This window comes from Podarcis pityusensis, assembly GCF_964106645.2.
Source record: "Podarcis pityusensis genome assembly, chromosome: 7".
NCBI lineage: Eukaryota > Metazoa > Chordata > Lepidosauria > Squamata > Lacertidae > Podarcis > Podarcis pityusensis.
The window spans coordinates 40081353-40104966 of NC_138031.1; the positions used below are offsets into that span (position 1 = coordinate 40081353).

The window sequence follows — 23614 nt, forward strand, 5'->3', positions numbered from 1 at the left end:
CCCTCTACCACACATGTATATTTTAACTCTGACCTGCCCCAGCTAGTCAATGATCAGGGATGGTGGTGGTAGTAGAAGAGGGCACTTCATTGACTCCCATGGTCAGCACTGACTAGCAATGACCCTCCACGGTTTCCCAACCTGACTTGGGAGATACCAGGAAATGAACCTTATACCTTCTTCACAGAAAGTATTTTTCTACTTGCTTAGCCATGACTATTTCCTCAAATAACATGCTGCAATAAGTCAGTTGCAACAAGCAACCATTTTAAAGCTGTGCCTTCATGCTAGTCATTATGTGTGTGTCTTCTGGTCCTGAGCAATCTCACAGGTGATAGATTTTTTAAAAAAACAAAAACAAAACACCTTGTGTTGAAGTGACACTCTCCTTAGGCAGACAATTGCCATACAGGCCCACTTTTTGTTGATGTTATTGTTTAGCATCTTGCTTTAAATTTCTGGCAGCAGCACCCACGGCAAAGGGGTTAGGAGAACCCGAGGCTGGCTGAAACATGTTAGATGCAAGTGGGTATGATCAGAGCACTATACAGAAGCCACGAGGAAAATAAACCACCAAAGAGTTATGTGGCAGCTTGTGGTGCTTGTAGAGAAAAAGGACAAGGATAAGCCGATCTTGTTCCTAGCTTGTGACAGGGGTAGTAATCGCAAGACAAGATTGCTGTGTTTGTTCCTATCTCTGAGGCTGACCTTGCTAAAGAAGTGCCTTATCTTCCTGGGTCCTCAGCAGTTGTTGCATTTGTGGTGATGGAAGAGGAAGAGGAGTGTGTTCATTGTGAGACAGATACTCACATTTCAGTCTTACACATGCTAAAACGTTTGTTAATAAAGAAGTCCTAAACCAGGATAATGAGTGAATTCAATATAAAATTACTTCGATTCAGCTGGTATTGATTTGAACCCATCCAATGAACCAAACTCACAACTGGGTCCTGTTGCTGGTGATATGAGCCAAGTTTCCAAAAGGGCAAATTGTTCCATAGTGAATCTGGAAAATCCCTGGAGATAGTTATGGGGTTTATCCAATAGATTGCAGCTGTAGAAGTAAAAAATATAACAACCCCAAAACATTTCTGTGAATTAAACAAAAGACTTTGGATCTGAGTACATAAAACCTTGATGGAGACAATACTGTATACAAAAACTGCTGCCAAGATTTTCAGCACATAGACATTCTCAGCTTAAAAGTTGTGGGTTTTGTGCACCACTCTTTTTAAAAAGATCTGAAACTTTAACAGAATACTATTTCCTCACAAGTCAAGCTTGCATCATCCAACCCACAAGCTTACTGATCCTCCAAAGTCAACTTACTGTCTCTGAAATGTTTTGGTTTTTTTAATTCTACAGCTTTTCCAACACTAGATAACAGCAGGAGTCTTAGAAACTTCTCAAATTATAAGGGTATAAGTTGCCTCAAAGTAAAATAAAATAATCTATTTTTAATTTATTTTCTGGTTCATATGCACAACAGTTGGCTGATTTTGTTGGTCATTTCTAGAAAATATTGTCTCCCTCGTACACTGAGAAATGGCCTGTCCAGATGCCCCTTAAAAAAAATAATCCTGAATTTGGAAGAGGCTCACACTTTCTCCAAAAGGAAAGTGCTGAGAAATAACTGGAGCTGTCAGTTTAGTTCAACTGTCAGTTCTCCAAAGATTCCAGGGTTTAAAATGTTGAAAGTGCCAGATGCTATTATCTGTTATTCGTGTTGTCATTATGTTCTGGTCTTTGCAGAAATCAATATAAATGTCCATCTGCACATTAATGGAATTTCATTCATTTATTTTTGTCGTCCTGTGTGCACATAGGAATATGCGCACTGGCAAGAACTCAACTTGAAACTAGTGGAGCTTCCCTGCCATCCCCAGTACCCCCCCCCCCAACACATACATACAAATACAGTCTGCAGTTTGGCAGACTGTTCTGGAAATAATGGGGAAGTTCAGCTTTTGTACACATCCCCCCCACCTTTGTAAAAAAAAAAAAAGAGCTCTTAACTGGAAGTAAGCTTGTTATCAGTGGTACCTTATTTCTCTGAATCAACTGACCATTTCACAGTAGTCGGCACTTGTGACGCACATGAATGGCCTCTCATGTTTCTCCTTCCTATTTATTGTTTGAATATTTGTGACCTGGACTTTCATAGAATCCTATAATTGTAGAGTTGGAAGGTACCTAAGGATCATCTAGTCCAACCCCCTCCAATGCAGCTGTCCCATACACAGATTGAACTTGCAACCTTGGCATTCATGCAATATATTAAGGTGGCTTACAGCATGCAATACAGCATGCTTACAGCATGCAATACAGCATGCTTACAGCATGCAATGCAATAAAAGCAATCAATCTAGGTAAAACATAATTAAAACAGCAATAAAGCAGCAACAGATAATGGCTGGTTAAAAATTAAAAGAAAATGTGAGGGCCTACCTTAAAAAGCACAGCTTTTAAGAGATGTCTGAAAGAAAGCAGGGGAAGTTCTTGCTGAAGCTGCACAGGTCGTGAGTTCCACAGGACAGGGCTTGCTATGCTAAAGCCTTGGTTCCTAGTGAAGGCAACTGAACCCTAGGGGCTGAAGCAGGGTCAGCCCAAGACATTTTGGTACCTGCAGCGAATCACAATATGGTGGGGGCCCCTCCCTACCAGGGAAGAAGATATGAATGAAGATAAGGATCTGCTGCCATCTCACCTTGCCTTGTGGGTGGCTAGTCTTGGGCTAGGTAAACCCCCCAGAAGGGCTCCATCAGAGATATTATCAGCAGAAGAATTAGGGGAGCACTTTCACCAAACTTCCCTAAGGACAGGAGAAATTCTCAAACCGTTTCTTAGGGCTGAGGCTTTCCATTAGCAGTGGCCATAGGTTGGCACCTTAACTCCTCCCACCCAAAGTCTTTGTTTTTGTCTTGCTGGTGTTAAAAGCAGCAGCTGCTATGTTGGCAGCGTGGGCACCATTTTTCACCCTGCTCAGATGGGAATGGTGGCCATTGCACAAACAAAAGATGGAGCATGTTGTGATAACATTCTAAATAGTGGCCTTTTATCCTAGGGGAAAAGGGGGGGGGGGACTCAGAATTGTACTCAGAAATAGGTCTTCTGAAAAATTTTGGTTCAGCTCTAGCTACCAGTATTGTGTTGAAGATAGAAGCACCTCATTCTTTTCTGTTATTTCAGAAAGATCCTGCGAGCTGTCCTGAAAGCCTGGATGAAAAAAGATACTCAGATGTCTCAGTTCCTAGTCCAAAATCTAAGCTCCATTCAAGAGATCTCAAAAAGGAACTGATCACGTGAGTCACAAAACATTCCTTTCCATCTTGTTATCTATGGGCTTGAGAACTCCACACACTGCTGATTTGCCCAAGGTGAAAAAATGCTGGACCTCGTCCCTAATATACACTGCAGAATATTGGGTGCCATTACATCTTCCTTTTTAGCGCTGGACTTTAAATCTCTGGGTAGATTTGGGGCAATAGTCTCCTTTGCTTTTGGCTCATGCCACGTAGCAAGTATGAAAACTTCAGGGAAATGATCACTTCATAAACAGGTCGTCTATATCCTGCATGTATTCTTCCGTGTAGAAGACTAGGTTTTTTTCCTTTAAAGTAATGTCAAAAATTAGGGGGCGTCTTATACTCTGAGCCGTCTCCCACCATTTTCTTAAATCTGAATCCCCCAAAATAGGGGGTGTCTTATACATGGGGGCATCTTATAGATGGAAAATACAGTAGTTTCTGTTTGCTGTACCTGAAATCAATCTACAGGCAGGCCTGTTTGAATGCTACAATTCTGTGGGAACACAAAACAACAACAGAATGTGTTCATTGCAAAAAAATTAACTTTGCCCAAGAAGAGTTTGGCTTCTAATAGAGCAGTTGTTGATATGTAATAGAGCAGTTCCTAATCAGTCAGTTTCATATGATCAATGTATCATTAATAGTTGATATTCTTTATTTTTCTCTGGCAGCATTCACAAGACGGTTTATTCCGTTTTACACTTGATCTTAGCCAAAAGGCTGAGAAGCGTTTCCGTTTTCACAATGTTTTCCTAACTATTAATTTCCACATTATATTTCAGTTTCCACATGATATATAAGCCACTTCTAGAATATAGTGAGATATAGCACAAGTTTATCACTCATTTCCACGTTATTTGCCAACGGGTTTTTTTCTGGAAGCAAATAACACAGAAATGAGCACTAAGCTTGTGCTATATTCCACTATAGTTCCAGAGCTGGCTTTTACACCATGTGAAAGCCCAAACATAATGCAGAACTTAATAGATAGGAAGAAGTTGTGAAAATGGAATAAACAGCCACATGAATGCAGCCTCTATCTCTGTTTTCTATAATTTCATTTATTCATCACCAAATACTTTGATATCAATTCTATGTCTGACGTTTGCCTTATGGATTTAGAAGCCCTCCTCCAGATATTACTGTTCCCATGGGCCAAATCTTCTTTGACACAGCATGCCTCAATCTAAATCTAAAGACTGCTCACCATATTGTATCCACACTTATGTGTTAGCTTTGCCTTTTTTAAGAACACAAATGTTGATGAAGCTAGCAGAAGGAAAAGCAATCATTTCCCCAGTGACACTTTATTTTTATTTTTTACTATTTATTAAATTTCTATTTAAAGATCTGTTGCTGTGTGACATTAATTCCAGGGATCCACACAGCCATTTACTACCTTAATAACTGAACATAATTTCTTCTCTCTATAGTTACAATAACTCCAAGCCTTGTGTGGGATTTTAAAACATCCGTAATACTTGCTCTGCATGCTGATGTGTACCCAAAATGTGCTTGGCTACACAATTTAATTCATAAACACTTAAGACTCGCCATTTAAAGATTCTAAAGGTAACACTGAGGGCAGAGGACATTTACTAAATATTCACCGGCAGAATAGGTAGTTTAGTGAGCAATACAAATGGCTCCATCATGAGGAAGCACCTATAATGACAATAGCAATTGTAAAGAAAAATTCTACCTCTGAGGCTCAATTATAATGAACTTTCTTCATTATAAATATAGATTACATATTTTTTAATATTAATGGTCTCTCTGGTGATTATATTTATACCAAAGCAGCTGTATGACACAGAATGGAATAAGTTGTCTAAATGATACACTAGTTCTTTAAAAAAAATATGGTGCATTCTATGCCTGTTTTTAAAATATTACTTTGTGGTCCGTGCATCAACAGTGTTTTGGGAGGATTAACTAAGAGAATAATTTTGCTTCTGAAGAAATAAAAAAGGAATAGCTGAGACCAAAATGCAGTCTCTGGATTTTTCAAAGTAATTGGGATGGGGGGCTAACGATTAACCTGTAGAAAATTGGAATAGGTGAGCCCTTTTCAGAAAAGGGCAGTTTCTCATATTGTAGGGCCCTCAGGTTCATGATTGTTAGTCCTTACAGTGTCTTGGTGAACTTGGGCCACCTAAATCACGAGATCACATCAGCTTTTAATATCACATATATTGTGAATATATAGCAAGGGATGTGAATCCAGATCCATACACAACCTTTTTTAAAAACATTAAATTGAACTTTCCCCCCTGAAAAAAAAATGCCTGTGGTGAATTAAGAGTCTATGGGCACCCAATGCTGAACTAGTATAGTGTTTTTACAAGAATATGAAAGTTATTGCATCCATGCCTTCTGAGAATTTTCAGCTCAGCTTTGAACTCATCTTCGCTGTCATAATATGATTGATGTGATAAGAAAAAGGTACTATTATGAAGTGTATCATTTCAGACAAATGTAAGGATCATCTTCCCATGCCTCTCCACATTATTGTGTATCACTTAAGACAGCATTTGGGCATGGAAGCAGTACATAAATGAATGAATCGTAACACACTTGGAGAAATATTAGCACAAATTAGGAAATGTAGTGTGGAAACCCATTGGATGGTACTTGGCTAAATTTTACACAGAGTAGACATACTGAAATGAATAGCCCTAACTTCCTCATGTTCATTAATTTCAGCGGGTCTACTCTGAGTAAAATTTATTTGACTATCACCTAAGTTCATTATTTTTTTTTTTTGCAATGGCATGAAGAAAAATTGATGCAATCACAGAAAGGCCTGAGGGTATCTCTCACTTACACTAATATTTCTTGGCACAGTAGGGCACCGTATATATATCTATGGATATGTAATAGAAGGGTGTTCCCATTCATGTGGGAAACAATTCTCCATCTTTGTATGTTTATCACACAGTTCAATAAGAGAGATGTACAACAACTGTATGTGTATCTGCATTTCCATTTTATTTCCTTAGGTGTCCAACACCAGGATGTGATGGCAGTGGTCATGTGACAGGGAACTATGCATCGCACCGCAGGTAAAAAGTGAGAGCAATTAATAACAAAATGAAGGCATGACGTTGTGGACTTTTTACTTACAAACCTGTTCCCATAAAAACACCCCGAGCAATTTAGCAATAAAAACATATAAAAACACAGAGCTGAAATCCAGTACAGATGCAGATGGGGATAAAAATCTCCATTTAAAAGGAAGGTCTCCAATAAGTACCAAAAATATAACAGAGGCAGAGCTTGTTGGATATGTAACAGGAGAGTGTTCCAAAGGGTAAATGCTACTAAAGGCCCAGTAGCACATTGTGCTAAATGGAGCTCCCTATGCAATGGTTTCTGTGATGACCAAGGTCCAGCTTACAAACAAGTCCCTGTAGCAGTTGAAATGCATCATCTGAGCAAGAAGGAGCTCTGTGGCCTATGAGGGATACACAGCTGTATCATCTACTACACTCTTCCTTCACATCCCTATGGGGATGAAGGAAACTAAGAAGGGATTTGTTTACAAGCGGTTGCTCTGTGATCTTTTTTTTTTTTAATTTAATGGTTAAATAGTTTTAGTGCAATCTTTTAATTTTTGCTGAGGTATATTCAAGGAAGCCTATTTCATTTTGTTTTTTCCCCTAGTGTTTCTGGCTGCCCGTTGGCTGACAAGACCTTAAAATCCTTGATGGCTGCCAACTCTCAAGAGCTTAAGTGAGTATTAGTATCAAAGGAGAGGGAGGGGTTTATTGCTGTTCTCTTCCTACATATTTTACTTACTTCAAAACCCAGTCTGCTTGTTCAGCAACAGGAACCCGTACAGCTGCGGAGCAGATGTTTGCTCAGCCTTTGGGGTAACAACTCCAGCTTCCTGTAGACTGCACTAGTCCAGCTCTTGCTCCAGTGCTAGGTTTTGGTCATGGACACATGATATGGTGTCTTGGATATGGTGGCAAAGGGTGACAGGTAGCCAGGCAAGGGAATAAACCTGGATAGTTGCAAATGCTCTCAAAGCAGGCCTAAAGACATCTGTCTCCCTATTGTCCAGAGACTGCATGATTATTAACTCACTTCTGAATTAATTTCAAACAGGAAAACTCCACACTTCAATATTTTGTTACAGGTCTCATAGTTAACTGTTTTTCCACATGTGACAGCCATGTCCAAAAGAGGGATACTAACAGGCTTGGGGAAACTCCAGGGTTTGCAGAAGTGCAGAAAAGATTCGGGAAAATACTTTACTGTGGGACCCCAAAAGCATAACTTGAATAGAAACACTCTGCAGTGGAATATTTTGTTGCAGATCCCACTTGTCAGTGTCTAACTTCTACACCTCTGCCATTCTGCCCCATACCTGTCCAGTTTGTCCCCTTTCACTCATGCAGTCCTGCCAGTGTAAGAGGTATAGCTATAGTAATAGCACCTCCCACAGGGACAAGGTTGTTGGGTTTGCACCAGCAGGAAGTTGAACTGCCCTGGCTAAGGGAATTTGGGAGCAGTCTTATCCCGCCCAGCAGGTGTAAATCAGAGGAAGGGGAGAGAATCTTACTGTTTGTCAGGTCTTGAAGTAGATGTGTCTAAATGTTGGGAAAGAAAATGTTATTCTCATATTTTGAAAGCCAGCTGGAAATACCAAGTCTTGCAAGATGGCTGGATCTCACAAAATACGCAGTCTGGTTTTTCAGATCAAAGTACTTGGGCTAAGCTTTAAAATGTGAGTGTTTATCCAAACCAAGCCTGCAAATCTTTCCTTTTTATCCTTTGCCACTAGACATACCCCTCTGCATGTGGTTGAGGCAAGCATTAAATCAGATGAGTCCATATACTGCAGAGAAAAGTCACAAACAAAAGAGTGGCTGTGGAGGTTCTTAAGGAGGCCTGAGCAATCTGGGCATCTGGCCTTATTATTGAAGAGGAAGGTTGGCAGGCAGTCACCCAGTTATCATTGGGAGCGTTTTGGCTGATGAAGATGCTTGGATAAAGTCTGGCGAAGGCTTCCAAGAATGCTTGACAGAATCCTGTGCTCGTGTAGTGCAGCTTGAAAAAGTGCAACAAATACAGAGCTGGTTACTAATTTGTTGTGAGGAATGCAGACATCTTTCCCGAGGGCAGCATTTCTGTTTGAGAGTTAATCCCGCATTCCCACTGTAGCATCTTGAGGAAATGTAACTGTCTTCAAAACTGGTGCATTGGTTGCAATAGTGAGCACTGTGCATAATGTCATTGGGCCATTGGAACCTGTGGGCTACCGCCTATGCAATTGCTAGGAACATATGAACCTGCCTTCTACTGAGTCGGTCCATTTAGCTCAGTATTGCCTGCACTGATGAGCAGTGGCTCTCCAGGATTTCAGACATGATTATCTCCCATCCCTATCTAGAGGTTTCAGGAATTAAGTCTATGACATTCTACATGCAAAACAGTTGCTCTACTGCTGAGCTGTGGCCCTTCACCTCAACTCTTGCTGATGAGCAACACACTCTTGCCACCACTACTGCCAGCATTGTCCCTTCGTTCAAGAAGCAGTGCTGGAAACTGTTGTATGCTATTAACAACCACTTCATTTTATGCTTCCAGCTGCGTTCTGCCCCACTCTTTGGTTTGGTGAGGTGGCAACAATAAGTGCAGAGTAAGAGGTTTGACGGGGATGTGAGTAGCACTGTGGGTTAAACCACAGAGCCTAGGACTTGCCGATCAGAAGGTTGGTGGTTTGAATCCCCGTGACGGGGTGAGCTCCTGTTGCTTGGTCCCTGCTCCTGCCAACCTAGCAGTTCGAAAGCACGTCAAAGTGCAAGTAGATAAATAGGTACCGCTCTGGCGGGAAGGTAAATAGCGTTTCCGTGCGCTGCTCTGGTTCGCCAGAAGCGGCTTAGTCATGCTGGCCACATGACCCGGAAGCTGTACGCCGGCCCCCTCGGCCAATAAAGCGAGATGAGCACCGCAACCCCAGAGTCAGCCACAACTGGACCAAATGGTCAGGGGTCCCTTTACCTTTAAGATGTCTGACAGGAAGCACTTCCTCCCTTCCCTCACCCCTCTGGCTCTGGCATTGAGAATGCTGGAATATTAGTGTCTCAGCTGCCAGGAAAACTGGACATGTCATTTTCCTAGGATACCTGAGCCCTTACAATGCCATATGGGGTTCAGATTGCAATCAGAGAAATGACACTGAGTTTTGAATATAGGCAACTATTCCTAACATGCTAAATTTGTATTCTGAACCAGGTTAATAAAACTTCCAGCAACATTGCTATTCTCCTTTTGTACAACCACTGCAAGCCTCTTTGAGACACTACTGAGTATATTCTATATGAGGTCACTAAGATGTTCCCATCACACCTGTATTGCACATGTATTATAAGTTCCCCTATGGAGAGCCAGGACTAATGGCATGAATAACTCCACTGCACAGTATTAACAAAAGAAATACAAAATGCTCTTGAGCCAAACTATAAAATCCCTATTTCTAGGAGAAAGAGAAACAAATGTTGTGTGTAATGGTTATACAGGGGGTTATATTTCTTTAACAATTAATCCAGTGCATATATTTGAGCTTGACCATATATATTTTCAGATTTGAAATGCACTGATTCTAACAAATCAAAAAATTGTTTTCTTCTTCCCCTTCCCAGAAATCTAAATAACTGAGTGGGGAAATTGTGAGGTTTATATCAGTGGCTGAATTTTCATGTACAACACAGCCCTTGCACACCCCAAAATAGTTGCTTTCCTTAGGCACCCTTTCTTATTTTTCCAGTTGCACATGGTCATGTCAAACCAGGAATGTGGGAAATTCCAATGCAAAAATCTCCTAAATTAGGTATTTTATGAAATGTCAAGGGTCATGTTCTTCTCTGCACTTTGCTTTATAGATGTCCAACTCCAGGATGTGATGGGTCTGGTCATGTCACTGGAAACTATGCCTCACACAGAAGGTAAGAATCTTCTGCTTATTTTTTTTTGGGGGGGGAGGGAGCTTTGGCACTCCAGATTTTGCAGGACTACAACTCCCATCACCCCGACCACTGGCTATTCTGGCTGCAGCTGGTCTGAGTTGGAGTCCAAAGTTTGGAGGGCCACAGGATCATCACCCCTGAATCATCCAGAAGCAAAAGCCTGGGAAATCTATATTGCTCTGCTCTGTGTACTTTCAGCTTGTCTGGTTGTCCCCGAGCCAGAAAAGGTGGTCTCAAAGTGACTCCTACCAAGGAAGAAAAAGAAGACCCTGAACTTAAGTAAGTGGAGTGGCCAAGGTTTGTCACTTATGCCTCACTGTCCAGTTGGATACATCACAGGAAGATTGGTCTCAGATTCACTAACTTATATCCTCTCCTAACAATAAATCCAAACAAAACCTCCAAAGGATGGTTTTATGGTTCAGGTGCTGTTGTGCTGTCCTTGAAGTAAACCAGATGGCACAGCTCTGGAAAAGTCCCAGGCCTTAAGAAACAAAGGAGGAGCATAGTCTCTGGGTTTATCTGGCTCATCCCCCAGCCCAGATGAGCCAAACTTTAGGCAGAGTCCCTTTTTAGACACTCTATAATTCTTCTGAGCCCTTATGACCAGTAACCTCACCCTTCTGCCAGTCCTGTACACCCACATGTAGGGAAGGCTTACAGATCATACATTATTTCCCCTATCAGTTCACTGGCTGATGCTTACAGGGGCTGACAATTGTCTGCATGTGGAGCCTCTGCACGTGAAGATTTGACCTCCTTACTTCGTTATTAAAAATATATATATAGGAAGATAGCATATGGCAGGACAGGCAATAAAATAGAAAACATAATAAGAAGAGTGCAAAATGATCATTAAAATGATCGATTGATCAAAACATCTAAACAGTTGCATAGGCCTGCCTACATAAAAAGGTCTTTCAGAGATGCCCGAAAATCAAAAGTGAGTATACCTGCTGAAAAAGTGATCCACAGCATGGGACTCATGACACTATGGCAGATCACTAATGGAAGCTAGTCGGGCCTCCTTCATATTTAAAGCCACCATATTTAAAGTATTTCACAGTGCAATCCTTTGCATACACTCAAGTCCATTGAGTTCAATAATGGTGTATTGGACTGTATTTTTTAAAGTGGTCTTCATATGGCAGCCCTAATGTATAGACAGCTTGGAACCAGCAGCCTGTGGGCCAATCTTGGCTCACCAAGGAGTCTAGTTTGTTTGGCTTGCTTGGCCATTTCCCTCAAACCTTTTACTTGTTTCCTTTTTCTTTTAAATATATTTCCCTTGTTCCTTCAAATTAAACTTTCCAGAGCAGCTTGCAAAAAACCCCCACACTATTTAATAGTGCATATAAATAAAATCAATCAATGACTCTTAAAACAAGAGTAAAATACAGTAGCCTAAAATTCAGTAATCCAGCATCAAATAAGGCATTTGGTCATTAGAAACCCTTCTAAGAACATAAAAAGATGCTGTTGGATCAGCCCAATGACCCATCTAGTCCAGCATCTCACAGTGGCCAACCAGATGCCTACAGGAAACCTCCAAGAAGGACCCAAGCACATTGAAACCTTGCTATTAGTACGTTCATATTATAACAAAGTAGGCTTTATTTTATTTACGGGGAGGAAATCTTTCTTGAGGTGTTGTCGCTGGTACATGGACATTTTCCCCCTCTGCCTCTTGGTTTTTCCTTTTCTTTTTCCTAAAAATAACATCAGTTTTGCTGTGCTTCTGTAGATGTCCGGTGCTAGGCTGTGATGGCCAAGGTCACATATCAGGTAAATACACTTCTCATCGCACTGCTTCGGGTTGTCCTATGGCTGCCAAGAGACAGAAGGAGAGTCCTCTCAATGGGTCTTCGCTGCCCTGGAGACTGAACAAGCAGGAGCTGCCACACTGTCCTTTGCCAGGCTGCAACGGGCTGGGTCATGTTAATAACGTTTTTGTCACCCATAGAAGGTATCACTTTGTATCTTTACTTTTTTTTAACTCGACAAATACCTACAATGTATTGCAATTGTGTGAATTTAACAAATGAAGCTGTTGAACTGATAGGAAAAATCTTGTTAGGATTTTGCATAAGTCCCTGAATTAACCCCAACTCGTTTCCTAGAGATGTCCAGGATTTTTCGAGATGGCTTTGGTTTTATTTTAGCTGTCTAAACATTCACATATCAGCCTAGAATAGGTGAGAAATCTGCAAATGCAATTTACTGCTTAGCCTTAAAAGCTCTTTTTAAAAGGCAAGGTATTTTTAGCAGCATATTACTGAACTCTTCTTTTCATGTACATTTCGAAGTTGACTCTGAGTTGCAAGCTTTTTAGACTTTTAAGACTACAATCCTAAATTCACTTATCTGAGAATGCAAATATAATTTATTGCTTTAAAGTCCTGTTTAAAATGCAAAGTATTTTTAGTAGCAAATTACTGAGATGTTATGTTCATTTGCGTATCTAAGCTGACCCCAGGAGTTGTAAATTTGGTGATGTTCAACTAAGTATTACTCCAAGTAGACCAACAGAGATTAATAGACCTAGCTTGGTCATGTTAATTCATTCCAGTGGGGCTACTCTTGAGTTGAATTTAGTTAAGTACCAGTCACAGATTTTAATAGAACAATCCTATACACATTTACCTTGGAATAAGCCCTCTTGAATCCCATGGAATTTATGTCTGAGTAGACATGTATAGGATTGTGCTGTAATTGGTCCAGGATTTTACACTGCTGCCTCTAGTTGCAGATAGCGTGACAGAGGTAGAGGACAAGGCAGCAGGGTATTCAGCATGGTGCAAATGCAGTTGCAGAGCCAATCCAGCACTCCTGCAGTGTGTTTGTGCCACATTTGACCTCATCACTGCTTTGCCTCTCCTTCCCAGTAGAGAGCACTGACTTACCACCGCTGCACCATTATGTACTATTTTCCAGAAGGTGTGTTTAAGCGTCTGCTTTGGTAGCAGCCACCATCAAAGATGACCCACTACATAGTTCAAATGGGGCCATGTCAGGAGCTGCACTGAGGACAATTTGCCTATTTGTTGTCTTAGAGAGATTTTAGTAACTACACAACCAGTTCGGTCATTGGCAATATTCTGCACCCAGTAACACTGTAGTAGCCAGTGGCGTAGCGTGGGGGTGCAGGGGGGGCCGGCCGCACCGGGCGCAACATCGGGGGGGGGGCGTGCTCGCACTCGCAGCTCTCTGCCCCTACCTGGTTCACTCACTCTCTCTCACTGCAGTGCTGGCTGTGCGAATTCGATCCGAGCCGCTGGGTCGCCGCCCACTGTGGAGGGGGTGGGTGCCAGGCGTGCAGTGCGGAGAACGAGGGACTATCTGTGGGAGGGACAGTGCAGCGGCCGCCCAGCGCAGCGCTGAGCGCGGGAGAGAACCACACCAGACCAGCCCAGGCAGCAGCAAGAAGAAGCTGGCAGCAGCGGCAGGTTAGGGGTTAGGGGTCGCAAATTACTTGCCTTGCCCCGGGTGCTGACAACCCACGCTGCGCCGCTGGTAGTAGCAATATAGGATTGCAGCTTATATGCAGCACAATAAAATGGGCTTGTACTGCCAAGGCCCTAAAAGCTGAGATACAGCAATCAAAAATGTGTTTCAATTTTCAAATAGGTCCCCTTTCCTACTCTTTTCAGTTTGTCTGGATGCCCTCTGAATGCACAAGCCTTAAAAAAGGGCAAAATATCTGAAGAACTGATGACCATCAAATTGAAAGCAAGTGGAGGTAAGAAGATAACAAAAGCAGTACATATATGACACTGGAATCTGGGAGTAAGGAAATGAGTCTGTCTTTGCCCAGGACTGTCTTCTCTGGCCAGCAGCAGCTCTTTAGAGTCTTAGAAAAAGTCTCTTTCCATCCAGCTACCAGATATTCTTTCACAGAAGATGCTGTATACTGAAAGCAGGACCTTCTGCAAACACAGATCTATAGCCCCTCTGCTGCCTGCCTCATGAAGACACATAATTGGATTAATTAATTTAATGTTTGGTTTACTTAAAAATATATATAATTACATTGTGCCTTTCATTTGAACATTTTAATTAAAAGTACTTCGTACTGCCTCACAATGAACAGGACACAGGTAGAGATGGACAAATTTGCCTATATCCGTGTCTCATCTTTCCAATCATCAGTTCAGTCCACCAGATTTCCACTTCAAATTTGCAAGCATAACAATAAAAACCAACAACAATTTTAATCATAAAAATAGGCCTCACCAAAATTCATCAGCACTTTGATATGTGCTTCTCCCAATATGCACATTTTTCAAGCAATTTCTCTTAACATATTTCTGTACATGTGCATTTGTATGCACATGCTGTGGTTGGGGAGCTGCACAACAAAATTTGGGAAGGTGCAAATTTGGAGGGATCGCTGCTTTTCAGTGTGCTCATTGGTTCAGAAACTGCAAAATAAGAGGATCTGCATTGACATGTAATCCAAATTTCTCCCTCATCCTGAGCTATGGCGACCTGCACTCTGTTCCCAGGGTTGCCCTTCAACAAATAGCGGTACTGGATTGATCCTTTCAATCCAGGCGGGCCACTTTCAGCCACTTGAAGGCCTATTGAGCTCCATCAGTGCAAAGGGAAAATTTCATGGCTGCTTCTCTGCCCCTGACATGCCATAATGGAAGCTTTGACACTGACCCCGTTAAGTGTAGAATTAAATTGCAAATGTGCAATTTTGATTCCAGAGACCAGGTTAACTGAAGAGGCTTGTTCTATAACATACCATTACACAGGGGTTAGCATTTGCCCATCTCTTCAGTCAGGTGTGATTTTACACTTGACTTGGCTCATTCTTGTGCAGGTTTAGAGAATGAGGAGGAAATCAGACATTTGGATGAAGAAATAAAAGAACTGAATGAATCCAACCTTAAAATTGAAGCTGACATGATGAAACTTCAGACACAGGTAAGGAAGAAAGTCTCTGATTGAGCCCTTAAAAACAAACATCAAAAACTCCTACTATTCTCTGGCATTGCAATGATGGTGAACTCTACTGCACAGAAGCGTAGAGTGGGTTGCCAGCCTGGTTCACATGAAGAAGCCGTTTTCAACAGAGCCCAGTAACAGAAGCACATGGCTGTATTGAGACAGCACCAGGTGTTGAAAATGTGCACCCGCTAACAATCTTATACCTGGGGCAACTACCCCTGTGCTCCCCTATGCTATGCCACTGCTACTGCATGTTGACCATTGAGAATTTTGTTTGCAAGCTGTTGTTAACATATACTATGTTTCCCATAGCTGCACCCATGGATCCAGCACTGTAGCAGCATGCAAACTGGGCAGAGTTGCATGGAAATCATAGCAACTTTCTAGCTCATTATTGTGGCCCGTGAAACCTAAGCAACATGGCCCAATTTTCTTTTTGGAGGCTTTGCCTTTGCCTTCTTCTACCTTGACCCATATATGGTCCATTTCTCTGGTTCAGCAAGGGTTTCATTGGAGCTTTAAAGGCATTGTTGCTTCATCTGTCTAGCTTCACCTACTGTTGGTCTCCCTGCCTTCCACCCACTGGTTCAAAGTCATGGTCTCATAGAATGCCTGGGTTCAAACCTTTGCTTTTAATTTTTTCAGATCATTCTAGTTTACTGCCATACAGCCTCAGCTCAAAAAGGATTTTGTTGAGCTTGGAAAGGTTCAGAAAGGGGCAACCAAAATGATCAAGGGCCTGGAGCCGCTCCCCTATGAAGCAAGGTTGCAGAGTTGGGACATTTTAGTTTAGAGAAAAGGCGAGTAAGAGGCGACTTGTAGAAGTTTGTAAAATTATGCATGGCATGGAGAAAGTGGCAAGAGAAAAGGGGGTTCCTCCCCTCTCTTATAACACTAGAACTCAGACTTCCAATGAAGCTGAATGTTGGAAGATCTAGGACAGACAAAAGGAAGTATTTCTTCATATAGCACATAATCAAACAATGGAACCCGCTCCCACAGGAATCAGTGATGGATACCAACTTGGATGGTTTTAAAAAAGGATTTGACAAATTCACAGTTGGAGGCAGCAATGCTTCTGAATACCAGTTGCTGGAAACCACATTGGGGACAGAGCTCTTGTGCTTGAAACCTGCTTGTGGGTTTTCCCCAGGAACCTGGCTAGCCACTGGGAGAAGAGGATATTAGACTAGATTTGCCATTGGCCTGACCCAGCAGGCTTTTTTATGTTCCTACTGAAAGCCAAATTTGTTGTTGCTTAAGCAGTTGTTTAACTGAATCTACAGCCCATTTTGGGGGGAAAAAATCATGCTGTTATGGAAAGCTAATGATTTGCTCAATTAAATTTCCACAAATATATATATATATATTATGGCAAATTTTCCACTTTTAAAAATGCATCATTTCATCAAATTAGTCTAATGAATGAGCACAATGTAAGTAAAATTGGGCAACTGGAATGGAAAAAAATACCAGCTAAATCTAAAATTCAAATTGTAATTTACTTTTTCCAACGATATGTGTTTGTGTGTATATACACAGCTCCTCAGGCATGCTAAAAATCAGAGATGGTATTCAACTAAGTCTTACTCAGATTAGATCCATTGAAATGAATGGACCTAACTTAGCTATGTCCATTTATTTCAATTAGTCTACTCTGAGTTGGGATGAGCTGGGTATGTTAACTGTTTTCAGTGCATTCATTTTTCCTCCTTGAAATATAAATAGTATACTGAAGTGTATGTTATGAGAGTTGTCACATCTGAAAATATTTAAGTATTTCCATCAAATGAGGAAACAGGACAGAAAAGATTGAATAGAGCCATCCCTATATGACACAGTACCTATCTAAAAATGTCTCAGGCCACATCCAAGCCATACATTGAAAGCATTATTGGACCATTTCCAATAGTCACTCTCCCTCCAAAATCCTGGGGATTGTAGTTTGTTAAGGTGTTAAGACTTGTTAGGAGACCCCTATTCCCCTCACAGAGCTAAAATTTCCAGTGGTTTAACAACCAATCCCTCTTCCCAGGGAACTGGAAATTACAGCTTTGTGAGGGGATAGAAGTCTCCTAACAATTTGCAGTACCCTGAAGAAACTACAGTTGCCAGACTTTTTTTTTGGGGGGGGGGAGGCATGACTGTTTAAAGTGGTATTATAGAGTTTAAAATTATGGTCTCAGCCCCAAGCTCAATTTTTCACTCAGCTTCATAATAATATATATAATGCCTGGCCTATGTTACAATGAATTGTTGCAAAGTGAGCTCCTTCATTTCCTATTCTACTTTTTTATTTCTTAGCTTTTATACTCTGTCCTGTCTCCAAACTCACCCACTCTACAGCATAACCTTGCCCTGGAAAGTAGCTCAAAAGCCACTTCCAGGGTTGCTGCTATTGTATGAGTCAGCAGCAATGCTGTAAGAAAAAGGCAGCAATGTAAATAGCAGCTTGCTTGCTCCCTACCTACCCCAGTCCCTAAGGGCAAAACTCTTCATTTTAAATCAGACACTCCTCCTGAGTTGTCAGCTCAAGGCCTGCAGTCTTTCGTCCATTTCTGAACACGCTTCCCACAAACAATGCTCTTTTCATCCAGCAGGGTCACTGTCTAGAGCATCATTTAAACATATTCCACTTCTGAAAGAACAGCAGAATTCACTGACTTAGAAATAAAATGGCTCGCCCCAATTAGGAGTGCCTTTTGACATTGATGTGCATGGAACGGAAAGGACTTGAGCTTCACTTCTGCATAGGCAACTTCCATTGCCCTGGGCGATCACTTCTGATAGCTGCATTTTAGGCCAAGAACCCTAATGTTCACAGTAACCAGAACTGAATGCAGGAATACAAAAGAGAGAAAACTTTGCAAAGAGCCTGATCCCCCGGAAAAATAAATTATGTGCGTTGGCCCAATGCATTTTGCGGGAGCAGGGAATTTTCCTTCTTCAGGGACAATATCAATCACACACAAAAACACAGAATTGTACATTTAAAAGAACCCATCTATATGAAAATGTTTTACAGATGTCGTAAGTTGGGGTATGCATACAGGAACACAAGTTTTCATAATGTATTTTCGGTGGTCACCAGGGACTTTTGGTTGGTTCTGTTGGGTATGGGTTATCTTTGTTTCTAGATTGTATATGATGATTCTGAAAAATAATACTAATAAAAATAAAAAATAAAAAGAAGAACCCACTTACATCAGGAATTACAAATATACTCTCTCATAAAGCAAAAAGTGAAAGGATTTTTGGAAAGCATACTTTCCCACTAAAATGTGCCAGGCTTTATCAGGCACACTAACCATTTTTGGGAGCATTTTGAGAACTCGTCAGCTGTTGGTTTTCTTCTGCTGTTCACACCACCACATGTTGCTTTGCTTCATGGTTTCAGATAACATCTATGGAGAGCAATCTGAAAACGATAGAAGAGGAGAACAAACTTATCGAGCAGAACAACGAGAGCCTCTTGAAGGAGTTGGCTGGCCTCAGTCAAGCCCTCATCTCCAGTCTGGCCGACATTCAGCTTCCACAAATGGTATGTCTGTGGCTGGGAATGTGGCAGTTTCTCGGGGAGCCCAGGGAAGTTAGTCAACGGCATGTTGCAGGGCTGTCAGAGATGAATCTCAAACTGTACAACATTCTCAATCTCTGGGATGTGCCGAAAATTATGGATAGTAGTAGCAGCCAGAGGGGTGGCGGGGACTCACCTGGCTTTCCAATTACCAAGGGTGGTAAGGCAGCAGGCAGCTTGGTACAGAACAGGTGCAGCAACATGGCCAGTCCAACATTCCTAATTTTGTCCGTCCAAGGAGCTCAATGTGGTGTACATGGTTTTCCTCTTCCCCATTTTATCTGTAAGCTTTTCCCTATCAAGGAAAAAGGCAGAATCTAAATCTCAATAATATCACAGCAACCCTGTGGGGTAGGTTAGGCTGAGAGATGGTGACTGGCCCCATCTGAAGATCACATAGTGAGTTTCATGACTGTGGGGAATTAAACCCTGGCCTCCCAGGTCCAAGTCCAACTCTCTAACCATTACACCACACTGCCTGTCCAGTGCTGGTGGGATTGGCTGTGTTGCTGTGCATGCACCATGCTGAACTTCCCATTAATTTGCCCCTCCCACTCTCCCTCCTGGTAACTGGCAGGGACATGTGGCATAGGGAAACCAGGTAAGTAATGCCCCTCTACTGCTGGAGAAGACCATGACCACACCTTTAAGCACAGAAGAGCAATATTGTGGGAGTGGAGAAGACTTGGGTCACATTCCTTTCTGGGCAATCTTCCAAGGGCCACATACCAGTGAGCCGAGGAAGAAATGTAAATGTTGTTTCTACAACAGGTTGCTTTTTACACAAACACCTCTCTATCCAAGCAAGCAAAAAAGCATGATCAGAGCTCAAGAACACATTTCCAGCCAGACAAAAACACTCAAGGTGGGTGCAAAGGAGGGGCAGTGAGAGGTGTGGTCTAGGGAGGGGGTATGGTGTGGCTAGAAACCCAGGTGCCAGATAGAGGGCCACAGCATCCCAGTTCTCCATCCCATTGGCTGGCTGGGATCCAAAGAGCTGTTGTCAAAGACTTGACCACTTCTGAAAAGAAGTGAATTCAAAATGGCCAGGTCATTTTTCTCTGGTCAGGTGGTGATGCTAGCAACAGGCTATAGTCAGGCAATAGCTTAAACTAGGAATGGGTTACCTAGAGCCATATAGGTATGGAAGAGACTCCAAGGATCATCTAGTCCAGCTCCCTGTGATGCAGGAATCACCTATGGCTCTCTAAATGTTGTTGGACACAACTCCAAACATCTATGCCCGTCGTAGTTGGGGCTGATGAGAGTTGGAGTCCAACAATATTTGGAGGGTTGCAGGAGTCAAACACTTGCTGTTTTCCTGTAGACAGTCCTTCCATGTCCAGCTGCTCCCCCCTCTCTCTCTTTCCAGTTGTCACATAGTGGACACCTTGCCTAATATTTGACTCCCATGTTTAGGTGTGATGTGTTTTCATCTTCATTCCAGGGCCCAATCAGTGAGCAGAATTTTGAAGCGTATGTAAATACACTCACAGATATGTACAGCAATCTGGAACGGGAGTATTCCCCGGACTGCAAGGCTCTGCTGGAAAGTATCAAACAGGCAGTGAAGGGTATCCACGTGTAGGATGAGGAAGCTGCTGGGCAACAGGAGTGACTTAGCAGCAGCAAACTCCAGATGGATCTGCAAAGAGCGCCTGGACTGCTTTAGAAGTATTGGTTTCTGTGCTGCATTTACAATTTACAACATTGCACTATTTTTTTTCCAGCTGACATAAAAAGGACAGAGAACATAACAGACTATTGTATTAACAGCAATGACTCAGATCATAGAATATATTTATTTCTGTACAAATCCTTTTTGTTGTCATCATGGTTTGCACTCTTTTCATTTTGTAAAGTGAATGTAAAAAGTGTGTGTAACTATTTTTTTACTTTTTTAATTTATTTTCAATCAAGGAGTTGTGTGTGCGCGTGTGTGTTTTTAATCTTTTAACAGCATTTCTGCAGCCTGCCATATTTTTACAAATGTGTTTGTTAATTTATTTTCCAATGGGGTTTTAAAATAGATTGAAAGTTATAGTGTAAATTTAACATTTTGCTGGGTTTGTACAGGAAGAAGGGGGAAATCTATGAAAGAAACAAAAATAACAGAACTGTGATTCTAGTTTTATTTTCACCACATCCTGCTTTTTTATAACAGCTTTATTTTAACAAAACAAAAAAATTCAAAAGGGTTTTCAATAGCATGAGATATGATGAACCAAGGTTGCAAAGGTGAATGGTGCCCTCTGCTGGAAGAACATAAGCTCTTCAAGTGCAGCATGTTGTAAGAGTTCATGATTTTTTTTTAGCAATAATGAAATATAGCAATCAGCAAACCTTTGGACTTGGCTGTGTGTCTTAGCCTGCCACAAATAATCCTTGGAAACCATTTGAGAGGGAAGGTTGGAGTGATTTAAGATATGTTTTCCCCTATTTCATGGTCATTCGTCGGGAAAATATATATATAAATTTTATCCCTTTTAATGTGATAGGCTTTGAAATGACCTGTAGCTTTTTCCCCCTTTTTGTACAGAGCCTTGTAAAAACATTGGTCAGTAGATCAATATCAATATAATTTCATATTGGAAAAATGCATCCCAAGCTGATGATTTTGTACATACAATTAAGCCAAGCAAATCTTCCCTGAGATGTCAGTTATTGTACTAGGTTGAGTGGAAGGAACTGAGAAGGCTGCAGTTGCAAAGGGGACTAAGCCCCACTGCTGTGAAATGGGCTTGCACGGCAATGGTGTTTGGTGACTGGATCTATGAACTGTAGCAATGCACTGATTGGGTTTACCTCCAATTGTACATGAATGCTGTGATTCCAAGCAGATTTACTGCAAGTTCCATTAAGACTGCTAAGACGTAACATCTCAGAAAAAAAAACCCTACTCCAGCAGCTCCATTTGAACATCTGAAGCTGCCGTCTACCTGCCAAATCAAACTACTGGTCCATCTAGTTCAGTATTTTCTACACAGGCTGGCAGTATTTCAGACAGGCGACTTCCCCGGGCTACCTGGAAATGCCGGGGAATGAGCCTGGGACCTTTTGTATGCAAACGCTTGACCACTGTGCAACGGCTCATTCCCCCTAAATGTGCATCTCTGCTGCCTCGTGCATGGAAGTGAATGGGGAAGCCTCTGCTTGCAGAAGAGATCTGCATATGTATCAGAATCCCATGTTCCTTTGGATCAGGTTGTTGCATGTGTTTGGAGCCGAGGTTTAAAGACAGCCTTAGTTGCAGTTGATTACCATCCCATAATAAGGATATGTCTCCAAGTGCTACAGTCCTTAGGCAACCACTCAGAAATACGTGCACATCCCAGGTGGACCTCTTGATCACCCGTATCCATTCTCAGTTTTGTAAGCAGCTATAAACAGGGGTCCAGTGTCTGTTTCAGGGATTAGAAGTAATAATGCATTTTTTTCCAGAATTCTAATGTTTTCAGAAGAAGGTATATATACAACCAGCTGAACTGCCTTTTTTGGTATGCACACACGTCTCATGTGCATATGTGCCTCAATGTAAAATGTATACATGAATCTAGCGTGTGATTTAATTTTCCTGTGCTACGATGAAAGTGTTTATTTTTATTTGCCTACTTTATATTTTTTTGACTGAATATGACAGCATTCACAGTCTTCACTCATACATTTATATTATAGGGTTCCTATCCAAGAGTGCTTCTCCCAAATCATTCAGCTGTCATGCTGTGGTTGCTGTTCTGCAATAGATGGAGCTTGCTGTTAATGTTTGGGGGGGCGGGGGGCGGCGGTGATATGGCCCTCGGACCTTAGTTTAGACAAGAATGTCCTTAGAAGCTGTGTTTATTTTTTAAAGAAAACAATTTGACAGAAGCTATCACAGTATGTGCTAATATAAAATAGAACACCAAATTGCTATTAAGTTATTGTACTTGTGTTTTTTTTTTTAAAAAAGACGGTTGTTATACCTGTTCAATGCATTACAGGGGGAAAGAAACCAAGTTCACTCATGACAGAGACTAAAAGTTAATTTACTAAATATTTTAAGAAATTTGTTATATATTTAATTTAATTTAAACAATCTCCTACTGACTTATCTATTTATTACTATGATTTCCTATGGCTTCAGGTTAATTTATCTGTGTTTGGATTGTTTGCTCAGGATGTAACTTTGTATTTATTTGCCTTCTTGGTACTTGATGTTTTGTAATGTGCACTGTGATTCCTTCTTCCCTTCTTCCTTTCCTTTTCCTTTTCTTTGTTGGATTAATTTGCATTGACAAGTTATCCTGTAAATTAGACCTTTTGTAAAGAGCAATGATGTATGCTTTTTTTTTTAATTTGGAGTAGTTTGTATACTGTTTCTTCATACAATTAATATTTCTTACATCAAAAGCAACAAAACTGTGTTCTGTGCTGTACATTTGGTGTATGGTAGGAAATAAAATTGATACTGAAACAGGTTCCACAAGTTCTTCGATATCTTCAATAGATGGGGGTGTATGGTGCACATCTAACTACACTTACAAACACTCAGCCAGTTGTTTCCAAGGCAAAACAAAACGTGGGGTTCCTCTAAACCAGGAGTAGCCAACATAGTATCAACTATAAGTTGTTTGACTACAATTCCCATCAGCACCAGCTAGCATGGCCAAAGGCGAGGGGTGATAAAAGCCATAAGCCAACACGGTGACCTATAGACACCTCTAAACTTTACCTTTAACATCTTAATGGAACACCCTGGAACGAAATTATTCGTGTGTGAATTTGTAACAAGATGTGTGTGTGTGTACATAGGGGTG

At 41.4% G+C, this 23614-nt stretch overlaps 1 protein-coding gene and 1 long non-coding RNA gene across 13 annotated transcripts in view; one reads left to right on the forward strand and one right to left on the reverse strand.

The window, feature by feature from the left end:
• Positions 1 to 23276, forward strand: part of ST18 (ST18 C2H2C-type zinc finger transcription factor) — a 187366-nt gene extending 164090 nt beyond the window's left edge. For 8 of the 12 annotated variants that reach the window (XM_081013297.1, XM_081013296.1, XM_081013293.1 and 5 more), the window contains 10 exons: positions 3190 to 3302; positions 6311 to 6373; positions 6975 to 7043; positions 10202 to 10264; positions 10484 to 10564; positions 12030 to 12251; positions 13936 to 14024; positions 15114 to 15217; positions 18639 to 18782; positions 20266 to 23276. In XM_081013297.1, coding sequence (XP_080869423.1) covers positions 3190 to 3302; positions 6311 to 6373; positions 6975 to 7043; positions 10202 to 10264; positions 10484 to 10564; positions 12030 to 12251; positions 13936 to 14024; positions 15114 to 15217; positions 18639 to 18782; positions 20266 to 20406 — 1089 coding nt within the window. In that variant the 3' untranslated portion in view covers positions 20407 to 23276. Of the gene's footprint in view, positions 1 to 3189; positions 3303 to 6310; positions 6374 to 6974; positions 7044 to 10201; positions 10265 to 10483; positions 10565 to 12029; positions 12252 to 13935; positions 14025 to 15113; positions 15218 to 15886; positions 16042 to 18638; positions 18783 to 20265 lie in introns of those variants that run through there. The other 4 variants (XR_013988530.1, XM_081013299.1, XR_013988529.1 and 1 more) reach the window with 4 other exon arrangements.
• Positions 11876 to 23614, reverse strand: part of LOC308481366 — a 42740-nt gene continuing 31001 nt past the window's right edge. The window contains exons 5-8 of the long non-coding RNA XR_013988583.1: positions 20313 to 20463; positions 18955 to 19113; positions 18550 to 18659; positions 11876 to 12112 (exon numbers count right to left, since the gene is read on the reverse strand). This is a non-coding gene — a long non-coding RNA (uncharacterized lncRNA). The remainder of the gene's footprint in view (positions 12113 to 18549; positions 18660 to 18954; positions 19114 to 20312; positions 20464 to 23614) is intronic.